General features: G+C 44.8%; 1 protein-coding gene across 1 annotated transcript in view; it reads left to right on the plus strand.

Moving 5' to 3' along the window:
• LOC139379562 (PHD finger protein 21B-like) overlaps positions 1 to 18,203 on the plus strand; it is a 151,091-nt gene that overhangs the window by 123,716 nt on the left and 9,172 nt on the right. The window contains exons 6-12 of the mRNA XM_071122378.1: positions 2,403 to 3,359; positions 4,549 to 4,725; positions 7,830 to 7,881; positions 9,465 to 9,541; positions 10,748 to 10,802; positions 13,107 to 13,129; positions 17,431 to 17,589. Coding sequence (XP_070978479.1) covers positions 2,403 to 3,359; positions 4,549 to 4,725; positions 7,830 to 7,881; positions 9,465 to 9,541; positions 10,748 to 10,802; positions 13,107 to 13,129; positions 17,431 to 17,589 — 1,500 coding nt within the window. The remainder of the gene's footprint in view (positions 1 to 2,402; positions 3,360 to 4,548; positions 4,726 to 7,829; positions 7,882 to 9,464; positions 9,542 to 10,747; positions 10,803 to 13,106; positions 13,130 to 17,430; positions 17,590 to 18,203) is intronic.

Here is an 18,203-nt window from a genome sequence, read left to right on the forward strand (position 1 = left end):
CCAGGTATCAGCACCATTACAAACCCAGGTTGTTGTAGTAACCACCAGGTATCAGCACCATTACAAACCCAGGTGTTGTAGTAACCACCAGGTATCAGCACCATTACAAACCTAGGTTGTTGTAGTAACCACCAGGTATCAGCACAATTACAAACCCAGGTGTTGTAGTAACCACCAGGTATCAGCACCATTACAAACCCAGGTTTTTGTAGTAACCACCAGGTATCAGCACCATTACAAACACAGGTGCTGAAGTAACCACCAGGTGTTGAGGTAACCGCCAGGTGTTGAAGTAACCACCTGGTGTTGAAGTAACCACCTGGTGTTGAAGTAACAACCTGGTGTTGAAGTAACAACCAGGTGCTAAAGTAACCGCCAGGTGTTGAAGTAACAACCAGGTGTTGAAGTAACCTCCAGGTGTTGAAGTAACCGCCAGGTGTTGAAGTAACCGCCAGGTGTTGAAGTAACAACATGGTGTTGAAGTAACAACCAGGTGTTGAAGTAACAACCAGGTGTTGAAGTAACCGCCAGGTGTTGTAGTAACCATCAGGTGTTGAAGTAACAACCAGGTGTTGAAGTAACAGCCAGGTGTTGAAGTAACCGCCAGGTGTTGAAGTAACCGCCAGGTGTTGAAGTAACCTCCAGGTGTTGAAGTAACCTCCAGGTGTTGAAGTAACCACCATGTATCAGCACCATTACAAACCCAGGTGTTGAAGTAAATGCCAGGTGGCAGCACCATTACAAACCCAGATGTTGAAGTAACCACCAGGTGTTGAAGTAACCACCAGGTGTTGAAGTAACCACCAGGTATCAGCACCATTACAAACCTAGGTTGTTGTAGTAACCACCAGGTATCAGCACAATTACAAACCCAGGTGTTGTAGTAACCACCAGGTATCAGCACCATTACAAACCTAGGTTGTTGTAGTAACCACCAGGTATCAGCACAATTACAAACCCAGGTGTTGTAGTAACCACCAGGTATCAGCACCATTACAAACCCAGGTTTTTGTAGTAACCACCAGGTATCAGCACCATTACAAACACAGGTGCTGAAGTAACCACCAGGTGTTGAGGTAACCGCCAGGTGTTGAAGTAACCACCTGGTGTTGAAGTAACCACCTGGTGTTGAAGTAACAACCTGGTGTTGAAGTAACAACCAGGTGCTAAAGTAACCGCCAGGTGTTGAAGTAACAACCAGGTGTTGAAGTAACCTCCAGGTGTTGAAGTAACCGCCAGGTGTTGAAGTAACCGCCAGGTGTTGAAGTAACAACATGGTGTTGAAGTAACAACCAGGTGTTGAAGTAACAACCAGGTGTTGAAGTAACCGCCAGGTGTTGTAGTAACCATCAGGTGTTGAAGTAACAACCAGGTGTTGAAGTAACAACCAGGTGTTGAAGTAACCGCCAGGTGTTGAAGTAACCGCCAGGTGTTGAAGTAACCTCCAGGTGTTGAAGTAACCACCATGTATCAGCACCATTACAAACCCAGGTGTTGAAGTAAATGCCAGGTGGCAGCACCATTACAAACCCAGATGTTGAAGTAACCACCAGGTGTTGAAGTAACCACCAGGTGTTGAAGTAACCACCAGGTGTTGAAGTAACCGCCAGGTGTTGAAGTAACCTCCAGGTGTTGGAAGTAACCTCCAGGTGTTGAAGTAACAACCAGGTGTTGAAGTAACCTCCAGGTGTTGTAGTAACAACCAGGTGTTGAAGTAACCTCCAGGTGTTGTAGTAACCACCAGGTGTTGAAGTAACCTCCAGGTGTTGAAGTAAATTCCAGGTTTGCAGCACCATTACAAACCCAGGTGTTGTAGTAACCACCAGGTATCAGCACCATTACAAACCCAGGTGTTGAAGTAACCACCAGGTATCAGCACCATTACAAACCCAGGTGTTGTAGTAACCACCAGGTATCAGCACCATTACAAACCCAGGTGTTGAAGTAACCACCAGGTGTTGAAGTAACCAACCAGGTGTTGTAGTAAGCACCAGGTGGCAGCACCATTAACCATTAACCAAAAACCAGCCTGAAACTCTTTCTAAAGACTATTGACATCTAGTGGAAGCCCTAAGAACTGCAATTTCGGAGGACTTGGTCTTATAATTATAGTACTAGCCGTTGAAAATAGTGGTAAGCCAAATAGTTTTTTGGGGGGGATGTTTGTCCTCTGGGTTTCGCCTGCCATATCAGTTCTGTAATACTCACATACATCAGTTCAACAGTTTCAGAAACTTTAGAGTGTTTTCTATCTAAATCTACCAATTGTATGCGTATCCTAGCTTCTGGACCTGAGTAACAGGTAGTTTACTTTGGGCATGCTTTTCATCCGGATGTGAAAATACTGCCCCCTATTCCAAAGAAGTTGTAACATGCTCCTTCTCTCCCTCCCTCCTCTCCAGGTTCAGCCAAAGAGTGTGATCCCAGCCAGCCTCCTCCCCAGCCACAGCCCTGTGTCTCTCCCTAGGGAGCAGCCAGCCAGCCTCCTCCTCAGCCACAGCCCTGTGTCTCTCCCTAGGGATCAGCCAGCCAGCCTCCTCCTCAGCCACAGCCCTGTGTCTCTCCCTCAGGAGCAGCCAGCCAGCCAGAAACAGTCATCCTGTCAGGCCCTCAGTCTCCTCAACCTCCAGAGAGCTACCGCTGTAGTCAGCCCTAAGAGCCACGCCCACAGTTTTAACCACACCCACAGCTCTAGCCACACCCTCACACAGAGCCACACCCTCGGCCCGGCCCTGCCTACAGCCAACAGCACGTTCAGTCCAGAACGTCTCTCCATAGGCCAGGGAGACACAGCCACCTTCACAACCTCCTCACCCCCTCCCCTGGCCCAGGCCCTGGTCTCTCCCCTGGCCCAGACCCTGGCCTCTCCCCTGGCCCAGACCCTGGTCTCCCCCCTGGCCCAGACCCTGGTCTCTCCCCTGGCCCAGACCCTGGCCTCTCCCCTGGCCCAGACCCTGGTCTCCCCCCTGGCCCAGACCCTGGTCTCTCCCCTGGCCCAGACCCTGGTCTCTCCCCTGGCCCAGACCCTGGTCTCTCCCCTGGCCCAGACCCAGTCTCTCTCCCTGGCCCAGACCCAGTCTCTCTCCCCGGCCCAGACCCAGTCTCTCTCCCCGGCCCAGACTCACTCTCTCTCCCCGGCACAGACCCAGTCTCTCTCCCCGGCCCTAGCCTGGCCTGGAGGCATCTCCCCCACCTCTACCAGCAGCAGCAGCCCAACAGCCACCTCAGCCTCAGTTGCCCCCGGTGTGACCTTCTCCATCATCTCTGCCTCGCCGCCTGCCGACACCGGGAACAACAGGGTGTGGACCATCAGTGAGGCAGTCAAGGTCCAGCCGCTGGTCTTCAACACTGACAATAAGGTTAAAGACTGTCCTTGTCCAACACATCCTTCTGTCAGTCCTACCAGCTCTACTGACTGTCTCTGTCAGCATGGTCTCTACAATCACACACTTCATGCTCATCTAACTCTTCTGTAGAGGTGGGGGAGGCCTCATTACAGGCATCATTACAGGCCTCATTACAGGCATCATTACAGGCCTCATTATAGGCATCATTACAGGCCTCATTATAGGCATCATTACAGGCATCATTATAGGCATCATTACAGACATCAATACAGGCATCATTACAGACATCATTAAGGCATCATTACAGGCCTCATTACATGCATCATTATAAGGCATCATTATAGGCATCATTTTAGGTCTCATTATAGGCATCAATACAGGCATCATTACAGGCATCACTACAGGCATCATTACAGGCATCATTACAGGTATCAAATACAGGCATCACTACAGGCATCATTGCAGGCCTCATTACAGGCATTTATACAGACATCAATACAGACATCATTATAAGGCATCATTACAGGCATCATTACAGGCATCATTACAGGCATCACTGCAGGCATCATTACATACATCAATACAGGCATCACTACAGGCATCATTAGAGGCATCACTACAGGCATCATTACAGGCATCACTACAGACATCAATACAGACATCATTATAAGGCATCATTACAGGCATCATTACAGGCATCACTACAGGCATCACTACAGGCATCATTACAGGCATCATTACAGGCATCACTGCAGGCATCATTACATACATCAATACAGGCATCACTACAGGCATCACTACAGGCATCACTACAGGCATCATTACAGGCATCACTACAGGCATCATTACAGGCATCATTACAGGCATCACTACAGGCATCATTACAGGCATCATTACAGGCATCATTACAGGCATCACTACAGGCATCACTACAGGCATCACTACAGGCATCATTACAGGCATCACTACAGGCATCATTACAGGCATCAATACAGGCATCATCACAGGCATAATAACAAGTAGAGTTGTGTGATTTAATTCTTAATATAAATCAATCACAATCAATTGTTTACCTTCCCTTCGCACTAAATAGTTATTAGAACCAACAGCCAATTAACTGACTAACGCTTAACGCTGTCCCCGCCTGCGTGCGTGCGTGTGTGTGTGTGTGTGTGTGTGTGTGTGTGGTGTGTTTTCCCAGTTGAAAATAATCCAGCCGGAGGCAGAGACCCCCAGCTCCTCCCAGGACTCGCCAGGAGGACCCCAGGGGGCCGACAGCCCCTCACAGGAGATCCCCTCCATCACCTCGACCACCAACCCCTCCACCTCTCCCTCCTCTACACCAGCCAAGAAGAAGAAGAAGGATGAGGACCCAGAGGTAAAAACACAATCCTAAATAATTATACATCAATAACAAGAACACAAACCATGTTGTAATAGAGGATAAACAAAAGCCTGTTTTTTAAAATAGTATTCTATTACATAAATAAGGATTTAAAGCCAATAAAACATTATCATTTATCTAAGGCACACACTAACTATCAGGGTCTCTGATATGGTGCTACTGCTGACTATCAGGGTCTCTGGTATGGTGCTACTGCTGACTATGAGGTTCTCTGGTATGGTGCTACTGCTGACTATGAGGTTATCTGATATGGTGCTACTGCTGACTATCAGGGTCTCTGGTATGGCGCTACTGCTGACTATCAGGTTCTCTGATATGGTGCTACTGCTGACTATCAGGGTCTCTGATATGGTGCTACTGCTGACTATCAGGGTCTCTGGTATGGTGCTACTGCTGACTATCAGGTTCTCTGATATGGTGCTACTGCTGACTATAAGGGTCTCTGATATGGTGCTACTGCTGACTATCAGGGTCTCTGATATGGTGCTACTGCTGACTATCAGGGTCTCTGATGGTGCTACTGCTGACTATCAGGGTCTCTGATGGTGCTACTGCTGACTATCAGGGTCTCTGATGGTGCTACTGCTGACTATCAGGGTCTCTGGTATGGTGCTACTGCTGACTATAAGGGTCTCTGATATGGTGCTACTGCTGACTTTCAGGTTCTCTGATATGGTGCTACTGCTGACTATCAGGGTCTCTGGTATGGTGCTACTGCTGACTATGAGGTTCTCTGGTATGGTGCTACTGCTGACTATGAGGTTATCTGATATGGTGCTACTGCTGACTATCAGGGTCTCTGGTATGGTGCTACTGCTGACTATCAGGTTCTCTGGTATGGTGCTACTGCTGACTATCAGGGTCTCTGGTATGGTGCTACTGCTGACTATGAGGTTCTCTGATATGGTGCTACTGCTGTCTATCAGGTTCTCTGATATGGTGCTACTGCTGACTATCAGGGTCTCTGGTATGGTGCTACTGCTGACTATCAGGGTCTCCGGTATGGTGCTACTGCTGACTATGAGGTTCTCTGGTATGGTGCTACTGCTGACTATCAGGTTCTCTGGTATGGTGCTACTGCTGACTATCAGGGTCTCTGGTATGGTGCTACTGCTGACTATCAGGTTATCTGGTATGGTGCTACTGCTGACTATCAGGGTCTCTGGTATGGTGCTACTGCTGACTAGCAGGTTCTCTGGTATGGTGCTACTGCTGACTCAGAGCTGGAGCAGATGTCTATCTATCTGATCACTGTAACTCTGATTGGTTTATCCATCTAATTATTCGGTTAGATAATCCCAGATAATCCTGACTCAGCCTTCCTTTCCCTGGAAACCCCTCTAACCCTCGTCCCCCTCTATCCCTTGTCCCCCTCTCCCCCCTCTATCCCTCATCCCCCTCTCCCCCCTCTATCCCTGGTCCCCCTCTATCCCTCGTCCCCCTCTCCCCCCTCTCCCCCCTCTATCCCTGGTCCCCCTCTATCCCTCGTCCCCCTCTCCCCCCTCTATCCCTGGTCTCCCTCTATCCCTCATCCCCCTCTCCCCCCTCTATCCCTGGTCTCCCTCTATCCCTCATCCCCCTCTCCCCCCTCTGTCCCTGGTAAGTAACTATGAGAGTGATTCACTTTCTGACTGATTCAACAAGCAGTGACTAATGAGAGTGATTCACTACGGACTGATTGATTCAACAAGCAGTATCTAATGAGAGTGATTCACTATGGATTGACTGATTCAACAAGCAGTAACTAATGAGAGTGATTCACTATGGACTGACTGATTCAACAAGCAGTATCTAATGAGAGTGATTCACTACGGACTGATTGATTCAACAAGCAGTATCTAATGAGAGTGATTCACTTTCTGACTGATTCAACAAGCAGTGACTAATGAGAGTGATTCACTACGGACTGATTGATTCAACAAGCAGTATCTAATGAGAGTGATTCACTATGGACTGACTGATTCAGCAAGCAGTGACTAATGAGAGTGATTCACTATGGATTGACTGATTCAACAAGCAGTGACTAATGAGAGTGATTCACTATGGATTGACTGATTCAACAAGCAGTATCTAATGAGAGTGATTCACTATGGACTGATTGATTCAACAAGCAGTATCTAATGAGAGTGATTCACTATAGACTGACTGATTCAGAGATGGATCACGTGACATGGAACACAGGAGTCACTGGGGGAGACATCACAACGGTTCCCTTACTACTAAGTATTGCTGTTGCTAGGAAACCACACGTACTAGCCCTGCTCCCACCCTGCCCACCTCTACCTGGAGTACTTGAGGGAGAAAACAAGCCTATGACACCCGAGTAGTAGAACATTCCAGACATTGTAGAGGAGAGTGAGAGTGGCAGGGTGAAAGAGAGTTTTTGGATAATGAGAGAGAAAGACTAATGAGAGAGAGAGGGAGGGGAGGGGAGGGGAGGGAGATAGACCCAGGGAGGGAGGGAGGGAGGGAGGGAGGGAGGAAGGGAGGGAATCTCTGAGGGTTCTCCAGCTGGAGAATAGAGGAGACAGATTATATTCCAGTTGAAATGCCTCCCACAGTGGGGCTGGAATGGTAATACTATACACTACCTTGTTATCAATCTATATGATTTAACTGTTCCCTCTCCACCTGTATGGTATTCATATGGGTGTCACACTGTAACGTGTCCCCTCTCCACCTGTATGGTATTCATATGGGTGTCACACTGTAACATGTCCCCTCTCCACCTGTATGGTATTCATATTGGTGTCACACTGTAACATGTCCCCTCTCCACCTGTATGGTATTCATATCGGTGTCACACTGTAACATGTCCCCTCTCCACCTGTATGGTATTCATATTGGTGTCACACTGTAACATGTCCCCTCTCCACCTGTATGGTATTCATATGGGTGTCACACTCTAACATGTCCCCTCTCCACCTGTATGGTATTCATATGGGTGTCACACTCTAACATGTCCCCTCTCCACATGTATGGTATTCATATGGGTGTCACACTGTAACATGTCCCCTCTCCACCTGTATGGTATTCATATGGGTGTCACACTCTAACGTGTCCCCTCTCCCCTACAGAAAATGTCCTTCATGGTGGCTCTTGGCCTGGTCACTACAGAGACACTGGAAGGTGAGTTCTTCCTCTGACACTAATTGAATTAAACTCATCAGAATTCAACAAGGCATTGGCACATCTTTGCTGTCTTGTGGCAGGTGGTAACAATGAGAGAACTTGAATGAACGGAGAAACCCACACACTGCTCTGGCTAGTATCACTGTTTTTACCCACACAGAGAATGAACAGAGAAACCCACACACTGCTCTGGCTAGTATCACTGTTTTTACCCACACAGAGAATGAACAGAGAAACCCACACACTGCTCTGGCTAGTATCACTGTTTTTACCCACACAGAGAATGAACGGAGAAACCCACACACTGCTCTGGCTAGTATCACTGTTTTTACCCACACAGAGAATGAACAGAGAAACCCACACACTGCTCTGGCTAGTATCCCTGTTTTTACCCACACAGAGAATGAACGGAGAAACCCACACACTGCTCTGGCTAGTATCACTGTTTTTACCCACACAGAGAATGAACAGAGAAACCCACACACTGCTCTGGCTAGTATCACTGTTTTTACCCACACAGAGAATGAACAGAGAAACTCACACACTGCTCTGGCTAGTATCCCTGTTTTAAAACTTGTTCATCCACACATCAGCGGCAGATATATATTTTACCTGTACCGGCTACTGGCTACCTGTCTGTATGTCCCATCTAGCTGTACTGGCTGTGTCTACCTGTCTGTATGTCCCATCTAGCTGTACTGGCTGTGTCTACCTGTCTGTATGTCCCATCTAGCTGTACTGGCTGTGTCTACCTGTCTGTATGTCCCATCTAGCTGTACTGGCTGTGTCTACCTGTCTGTATGTCCCATCTAGCTGTACTGGCTGTGTCTACCTGTCTGTATGTCCCATCTAGCTGTACTGGCTGTGTCTACCTGTCTGTATGTCCCATCTAGCTGTACTGGCTGTGTCTACCTGTCTGTATGTCCCATCTAGCTGTACTGGCTGTGTCTACCTGTCTGTATGTCCCATCTAGCTGTACTGGCTGTGGCTACCTGTCTGTATGTCCCATCTAGCTGTACTGGCTGTGTCTACCTGTCTGTATGTCCCATCTAGCTGTACTGGCTGTGTGTACCTGTCTGTCTGTCCCATCTAGCTGTACTGGCTGTGTGTACCTGTCTGTCTGTCCCATCTAGCTGTACTGGCTGTGTGTACCTGTCTGTCTGTCCCATCTAGCTGTACTGGCTGTGTCTACCTGTCTGTCCCATCTAGCTGTACCGGCTGTGTCTACCTGTCTGTCCCATCTAGCTGTACCGGCTGTGTCTACCTGTCTGTCCCATCTAGCTGTACCGGCTGTGTCTACCTGTCTGTCCCGTCTACCTGTCTGTCCCATCTAGTTGTACTGGCGGTGTCTACCTGTCTGTCCCATCTAGCTGTACTGGCTGTGTCTACCTGTCTGTCTGTCCCATCTAGCTGTACCGGCTGTGTCTACCTGTCTGTCCCATCTAGCTGTACCGGCTGTGTCTACCTGTCTGTCCCATCTAGCTGTACCGGCTGTGTCTTCCTGTCTGTCCCATCTACCTGTACCGGCTGTGTGTATCTAAGCCTCTGTAACATAAGCCTGTGTTCCTCTACCATGGCAGAGATCCAGACCAAGAGACAGGAGAGGAAGAGGCGGAGCACAGCCAACCCAGCCTACAGCGGCCTGGTCCAACCAGAGGTAAAACACAAGGGACCCCTTTTTGTCTGGTTCAAAGAGCTGCAATAGTTGACAAAATGTCATCTGAAAGTAGGTCAGAGCTGTTCAGGAGAGATATGTGTGTTTGAAATGTGTAAGAGATGTTAGACATACAGTATGTAACATTTATGTTAATTAGGATGTAGAGTGGTCCTGGTTTAAATAAGGGTCGATGTCCGTGCTGAAATCTTAATTAGCAGAATTTTAAACAAATCCCCCACAGAGATCTGTCAGTTTAAACTAGATATCGCTGTGGTAGAGGTGAGACTCTCACGGACACGTAGATGTCAGTTGTTTTTCTCTAAGACGCCCACAGGCCTCACTAGACTCGTCTGAAGGTCTCTGATGGGTTCAGTTTAGACAGGCCTTAGTCTCTGATGGGTTCGGTGAAGACAGGCCTTAGTCTCTGATGGGTTCGGTGAAGACAGGCCTTAGTCTCTGATGGGTTCAGTTTAGACAGGCCTTAGTCTCTGATGGGTTCGGTGAAGACAGGCCTTAGTCTCTGATGGGTTCGGTGAAGACAGGCCTTAGTCTCTGATGGGTTCAGTTTAGACAGGCCTTAGTCTCTGATGGCCTTAGTCTCTGATGGGTTCAGTTTAGACAGGCCTTAGTCTCTGATGGGTTCAGTTTAGACAGGCCTTAGTCTCTGATGGGTTCAGTTTCGACAGGCCTTAGTCTCTGATGGCCTTAGTCTCTGATGGGTTCAGTTTCGACAGGCCTTAGTCTCTGATGGGTTCAGTTTAGACAGGCCTTAGTCTCTGATGGGTTCAGTTTAGACAGGCCTTAGTCTCTGATGGGTTCAGTTTCGACAGGCCTTAGTCTCTGATGGGTTCAGTTTCGACAGGCCTTAGTCTCTGATGGGTTCAGTTTAGACAGGCCTTAGTCTCTGATGGGTTCAGTTTCGACAGGCCTTAGTCTCTGATGGGTTCAGTGATGTTTAGCTGCACTTTGTCTCATGTCTGTTGGAGCTGGTGCCTTGTGCTTTCCACAGAACGTCATACATGATGTTCAGTTACACTGCCCCAAAACGTGTGCTGCAATCTTTCTACTTAAGTGCTTTCCGTGTAACTTGGGAGAATTCAGTGAATGCTGATGAGGGTCGATAAGCAGAGCTAGAATTCCTGTTGTGTCTGAGGTGAGCGAAGTAAACATTTTCTCTGTCTCTGTTTCTCACTTTCTACCTTCCAGCGTAAACGCCTTGCATCAAATTACCTGAACGACCCACTCTTCCTGTCAGTGAGAGGTAAAACACATGTACACCAGCCCATCAACACAACTAGACAGGACTGGTAACACATTTATACTGACCCCATCAACACAACTAGACAGGACTGGTAACACACATTTATACTGACCCCATCAACACAACTAGACAGGACTGGTAACACACATTTATACTGACCCCATCAACACAACTAGACAGGACTGGTAACACATTTATACTGACCCCATCAACACAACTAGACAGGACTGGTAACACATTTATACTGACCCCATCAACACAACTAGACAGGACTGGTAACACACATTTATACTGACCCCATCAACACAACTAGACAGGACTGGTAACACATTTATACTGACCCCATCAACACAACTAGACAGGACTGGTAACACATTTATACTGACCCCATCAACACAACTAGACAGGACTGGTAACACACATTTATACTGACCCCATCAACACAACTAGACAGGACTGGTAACACATTTATACTGACCCCATCAACACAACTAGACAGGACTGGTAACACATTTATACTGACCCCATCAACACAACTAGACAGGACTGGTAACACACATTTATACTGACCCCATCAACACAACTAGACAGGACTGGTAACACATTTATACTGACCCCATCAACACAACTAGACAGGACTGGTAACACATTTATACTGACCCCATCAACACAACTAGACAGGACTGGTAACACATTTATACTGACCCATCAACACAACTAGACAGGACTGGTAACACATTTATACTGACCCCATCAACACAACTAGACAGGACTGGTAACACATTTATACTGACCCCATCAACACAACTAGACAGGACTGGTAACACACATTTATACTGACCCCATCAACACAACTAGACAGGACTGGTAACACACATTTATACTGACCCCATCAACACAACTAGACAGGACTGGTAACACAGATGTGTACTGACCCATCAATAAATTCCCCACTATAAACATTATAGCTGGACTTTATGGTTGATCAGAAAGAGGTCCAGGCCACAGAGCTTGTACTGAAATTACAGTGTATCCTACTAGACTAGAGCATGGACTGTAATCATACTGTATCCTACTAGACTAGAGCATGGACTGTAATCACACTGTATCCTACTAGACTAGAGCATGGACTATAATTACACTGTATCCTACTAGACTAGAGCATGGACTGTAATCACACTGTATCCTACTAGACTAGAGCATGGACTGTAATCACACTGTATCCTACTAGACTAGAGCATGGACTGTAATCACACTGTATCCTACTAGACTAGAGCATGGACTGTAATTACACTGTACCCTACTAGACTAGAGCATGGACTGTAATCACACTGTATCCTACTAGACTAGAGCATGGACTGTAATCATACTGTATCCTACTAGACTAGAGCATGGACTGTAATCACACTGTATCCTACTAGACTAGAGCATGGACTGTAATCACACTGTATCCTACTAGACTAGAGCATGGACTGTAATCACACTGTACCCTACTAGACTAGAGCATGGACTGTAATTACACTGTATCCTACTAGACTAGAGCATGGACTGTAATCACACTGTACCCTACTAGACTAGAGCATGGACTGTAATCACACTGTATCCTACTAGACTAGAGCATGGACTGTAATCACACTGTATCCTACTAGACTAGAGCATGGACCGTAATCACACTGTATCCTACTAGACTAGAGCATGGACTGTAATCACACTGTATCCTACTAGACTAGAGCATGGACTGTAATCACACTGTATCCTACTAGACTAGAGCATGGACTGTAATCATACTGTATCCTACTAGACTAGAGCATGGACTGTAATCACACTGTATCCTACTAGACTAGAGCATGGACCGTAATCACACTGTATCCTACTAGACTAGAGCATGGACTGTAATCACACTGTATCCTACTAGACTAGAGCATGGACTGTAATCATACTGTATCCTACTAGACTAGAGCATGGACTGTAATTACACTGTACCCTACTAGACTAGAGCATGGACTGTAATCACACTGTATCCTACTAGACTAGAGCATGGACTGTAATCACACTGTATCCTACTAGACTAGAACATGGACTGTAATCACACTGTATCCTACTAGACTAGAGCATGTCTGTGTTGATCTGAGCTGCGTTCCCCAGAACAGAGATGTTGCAGGTCTGTTGCTTAATGTTTCCCGGTCTAAAACCCTGTTCCTGCACCCCTTCCCCTCTCCGGCCCAAACTGCTGCTCAACCCCCATTGTCTTCACCTGTTGTCAGCTACTAACCTGTTATCTGCTTCCTGTGTTACGCACGCTAGCCACTGGGGACTACAGATGGAAGGTACGTACCGTAGCATGACGTGATAACAGCTACGATGTGTCTGACATAGTAGTTATAGTGTTGTATACTGTAGATAGTGGTGTTGTATACTGTAGATAGTGGTGTTGTATACTGTAGATAGTGGTGTTGTATACTGTAGATAGTGGTGTTGTATACTGTAGATAGTGGTGTTGTATACTGTAGATAGTGGTGTTGTATACTGTAGATAGTGGTGTTCTAGTGTGGTATACTGTAGATAGTGGTGTTGTAGTGTTGTATACTGTAGATAGTGGTGTTGTATACTGTAGATAGTGGTGTTGTATACTGTAGATAGTGGTGTTGTAGTGTGGTATACTGTAGATAGTGGTGTTGTATACTGTAGATAGTGGTGGTGTAGTGTGGTATACTGTAGATAGTGGTGTTGTATACTGTAGATAGTGGTGGTGTAGTGTTGTATACTGTAGATAGTGGTGTTGTAGTGTTGTATACTGTAGATAGTGGTGTTGTAGTGTTGTATACTGTAGATAGTGGTGTTGTAAACTGTAGATAGTGGTGTTGTAGTGTTGTATACTGTAGATAGTGGTGTTGTAGTGTTGTATACTGTAGATAGTGGTGTTGTATACTGTAGATAGTGGTGTTGTATACTGTAGATAGTGGTGTTGTATACTGTAGATAGTGGTGTTGTAGTGTTGTATACTGTAGATAGTGGTGTTGTATACTGTAGATAGTGGTGTTGTATACTGTAGATAGTGGTGTTGTATACTGTAGATAGTGGTGTTGTATACTGTAGATAGTGGTGTTGTATACTGTAGATAGTGGTGTTCTAGTGTGGTATACTGTAGATAGTGGTGTTGTAGTGTTGTATACTGTAGATAGTGGTGTTGTATACTGTAGATAGTGGTGTTGTATACTGTAGATAGTGGTGTTGTAGTGTGGTATACTGTAGATAGTGGTGTTGTATACTGTAGATAGTGGTGGTGTAGTGTGGTATACTGTAGATAGTGGTGTTGTATACTGTAGATAGTGGTGGTGTAGTGTTGTATACTGTAGATAGTGGTGTTGTAGTGTTGTATACTGTAGATAGTGGTGTTGTAGTGTTGTATACTGTAGATAGTGGTGTTGTATACTGTAGATAGTGGTGTTGTAGTGTTGTATACTGTAGATAGTGGTGTTGTAGTGTTGTATACTGTAGATAGTGGTGTTGTATACTGTAGATAGTGGTGTTGTATACTGTAGATAGTGGTGTTGTATACTGTAGATAGTGGTGTTGTAGTGTTGTATACTGTAGATAGTGGTGTTGTAGTGTTGTATACTGTAGATAGTGGTGTTGTAGTGTTGTATACTGTAGATAGTGGTGTTGTATACTGTAGATAGTGGTGTTGTAGTGTTGTATACTGTAGATAGTGGTGTTGTATACTGTAGATAGTGGTGTTGTAGTGTTGTATACTGTAGATAGTGGTGTTGTAGTGTTGTATACTGTAGATAGTGGTGTTGTATACTGTAGATAGTGGTGGTGTAGTGTTGTATACTGTAGATAGTGGTGTTGTAGTGTGGTATACTGTAGATAGTGGTGTTGTAGTGTTGTATACTGTAGATAGTGGTGTTGTATACTGTAGATAGTGGTGTTGTAGTGTGGTATACTGTAGATAGTGGTGTTGTATACTGTAGATAGTGGTGTTGTAGTGTGGTATACTGTAGATAGTGGTGTTGTATACTGTAGATAGTGGTGTTGTAGTGTTGTACACTGTAGATAGTGGTGTTGTAGTGTGGTATACTGTAGATAGTGGTGTTGTATTGTTGTATACTGTAGATAGTGGTGTTGTAGTGTGGTATACTGTAGATAGTGGTGTTGTATACTGTAGATAGTGGTGTTGTATACTGTAGATAGTGGTGTTGTATACTGTAGATAGTGGTGTTGTATACTGTAGATAGTGGTGTTGTAGTGTTGTATACTGTAGATAGTGGTGTTGTAGTGTTGTATACTGTAGATAGTGGTGTTGTAGTGTTGTATACTGTAGATAGTGGTGTTGTAGTGTTGTATACTGTATATAGTGGTGTTGTAGTGTGGTATACTGTAGATAGTGGTGTTGTAGTGTTGTATACTGTAGATAGTGGTGTATACTGTAGATAGTGGTGTTGTAGTACTGTAGATAGTGGTGTTGTAGTGTTGTATACTGTAGATAGTGGTGTTGTAGTAGATAGTGTATACTGTAGATAGTGGTGTTGTATACTGTAGATAGTGGTGTTGTATACTGTAGATAGTGGTGTTGTAGTGTTGTGTACTGTAGATAGTGGTGTTGTAGTGTTGTGTACTGTAGATAGTGGTGTTGTATACTGTAGATAGTGGTGTTGTGTACTGTAGATAGTGGTGTTGTATACTGTAGATAGTGGTGTTGTAGTGTTGTGTACTGTAGATAGTGGTGTTGTATACTGTAGATAGTGGTGTTGTGTACTGTAGATAGTGGTGTTGTATACTTGTATACTATAGATAGTGGTGTTGTGTACTGTAGATAGTGGTGTTGTATACTGTAGATAGTGGTGTTATATACTGTAGATAGTGGTGTTGTGTACTGTAGATAGTGGTGTTGTGTACTGTAGATAGTGGTGTTGTATACTGTAGATAGTGGTGTTGTATACTGTAGATAGTGGTGTTGTGTACTGTAGATAGTGGTGTTGTATACTGTAGATAGTGGTGTTGTGTACTGTAGATAGTGGTGTTGTATACTGTAGATAGTGGTGTTGTGTACTGTAGATAGTGGTGTTGTATACTGTAGATAGTGGTGTTGTGTACTGTAGATAGTGGTGTTGTATACTGTAGATAGTGGTGTTGTGTACTGTAGATAGTGGTGTTGTATACTGTAGATAGTGGTGTTGTATACTGTAGATAGTGGTGTTGTATACTGTAGATAGTGGTGTTGTATACTGTAGATAGTGGTGTTGTAGTGTGGTATACTGTAGATAGTGGTGTTGTATACTGTAGATAGTGGTGTTGTGGTGTTGTATACTGTAGATAGTGGTGTTGTAGTGTTGTATACTGTAGATAGTGGTGTTGTAGATAGTGGTGTTGTAGTGTTGTACACTGTAGATAGTGGTGTTGTAGTGTTGTATACTGTAGATAGTGGTGTTGTAGTGTTGTATACTGTAGATAGTGGTGTTGTAGTGTTGTATACTGTAGATAGTGGTGTTCTAGTGTGGTATACTGTAGATAGTGGTGTTGTAGTGTGGTATACTGTAGATAGTGGTGTTGTAGTGTGGTATACTGTAGATAGTGGTGTTGTATACTGTAGATAGTGGTGTTGTATACTGTAGATAGTGGTGTTGTATACTGTAGATAGTGGTGTTGTATACTGTAGATAGTGGTGTTGTAGTGTTGTATACTGTAGATAGTGGTGTTGTATACTGTAGATAGTGGTGTTGTATACTGTAGATAGTGGTGTTGTAGTGTTGTATACTGTAGATAGTGGTGTTGTAGTGTTGTATACTGTAGATAGTGGTGTTGTAGTGTTGTATACTGTAGATAGTGGTGTTGTAGTGTTGTATACTGTAGATAGTGGTGTTGTATACTGTAGATAGTGGTGTTGTATACTGTAGATAGTGGTGTTGTATACTGTAGATAGTGGTGTTGTATACTGTAGATAGTGGTGTTGTATACTGTAGATAGTGGTGTTGTAGTGTTGTATACTGTAGATAGTGGTGTTGTAGTGTGGTATACTGTATACTGTAGATAGTGGTCTTGTATACTGTAGATAGTGGTGTTGTAGTGTTGTGTACTGTAGATAGTGGTGTTGTAGTGTTGTATACTGTAGATAGTGGTGTTCTAGTGTGGTATACTGTAGATAGTGGTGTTGTAGTGTTGTATACTGTAGATAGTGGTGATGTAGTGTTGTATACTGTAGATAGTGGTGTTGTATACTGTAGATAGTGGTGTTGTAGTGTTGTATACTGTAGATCGTGGTGTTGTAGTGTTGTATACTGTAGATAGTGGTGTTCTAGTGTGGTATACTGTAGATAGTGGTGTTGTAGTGTTGTATACTGTAGATAGTGGTGTTGTAGTTATTCCAACAGTTTGACAGATAATCTGAGAGATGGGGGACGATGTGACGAACTGTTAGGGGACGATGTAATCAGAGAGATATTCAGTGTTTCACTGAATCAATCAATCATTCAGTACTTTACAGTGGATCTACAGTCAAAAGCAACCCCACCCCAAAAAAGTGGGTGTTGTTTAGACGTGTCATTACTGTGATATTTGAACGGCAGGTGGGAGAGAAGCACTGACAGCCGTACGTCCTGAACCATCTAACTGTATGTCTGTCCGACAGGAAGAGCTGGAGCACGACGACCACTGCTCTGTGTGTAAGGGGGACGGAGAGCTGCAGCTGTGCCACAACTGCCCCAGAGCCTACCACCCTGACTGCCTGCACCCACCTCTCAAAACACCGCCCCGGGGGGTCTGGGTTTGCACCAAGTGTCAGAAGAAGGTGGGAAGATAGAGATCTGGTTGGGGTAGAATGGTTACTTTGTAATGCTACAGCGACATTTTAAGACTATAACAACACTACTGAATGACATCTGACTATAACAACACTACTGAATGACATCTGACTATAACAACACTACTGAATGATATCTGACTATAACAACACTACTGAATGACATCTACTGACTATAACAACACTACTGAATGACATCTACTGACTATAACAACACTACTGAATGATATCTACTGACTATAACAACACTACTGAATGACATCTGACTATAACAATACTACTGAATGACATCTTACTATAACACCACTACTGAATGACGTCTGACTATAACAACACTACTGAATGACATCTGACTATAACAACACTACTGAATGACATCTGACTATAACAACACTACTGAATGACGTCTGACTATAACAACACTACTGAATGATATCTGACTATAACAACACTACTGAATGACATCTGACTATAACAACACTACTGAATGACATCTACTGACTATAACAACACTACTGAATGACATCTGACTATAACAACACTACTGAATGACATCTACTGACTATAACAACACTACTGAATGACATCTACTGACTATAACA

This window comes from Oncorhynchus clarkii, chromosome 21 (assembly GCF_045791955.1).
Source record: "Oncorhynchus clarkii lewisi isolate Uvic-CL-2024 chromosome 21, UVic_Ocla_1.0, whole genome shotgun sequence".
Classification (NCBI taxonomy): Eukaryota; Metazoa; Chordata; class Actinopteri; order Salmoniformes; family Salmonidae; genus Oncorhynchus; species Oncorhynchus clarkii.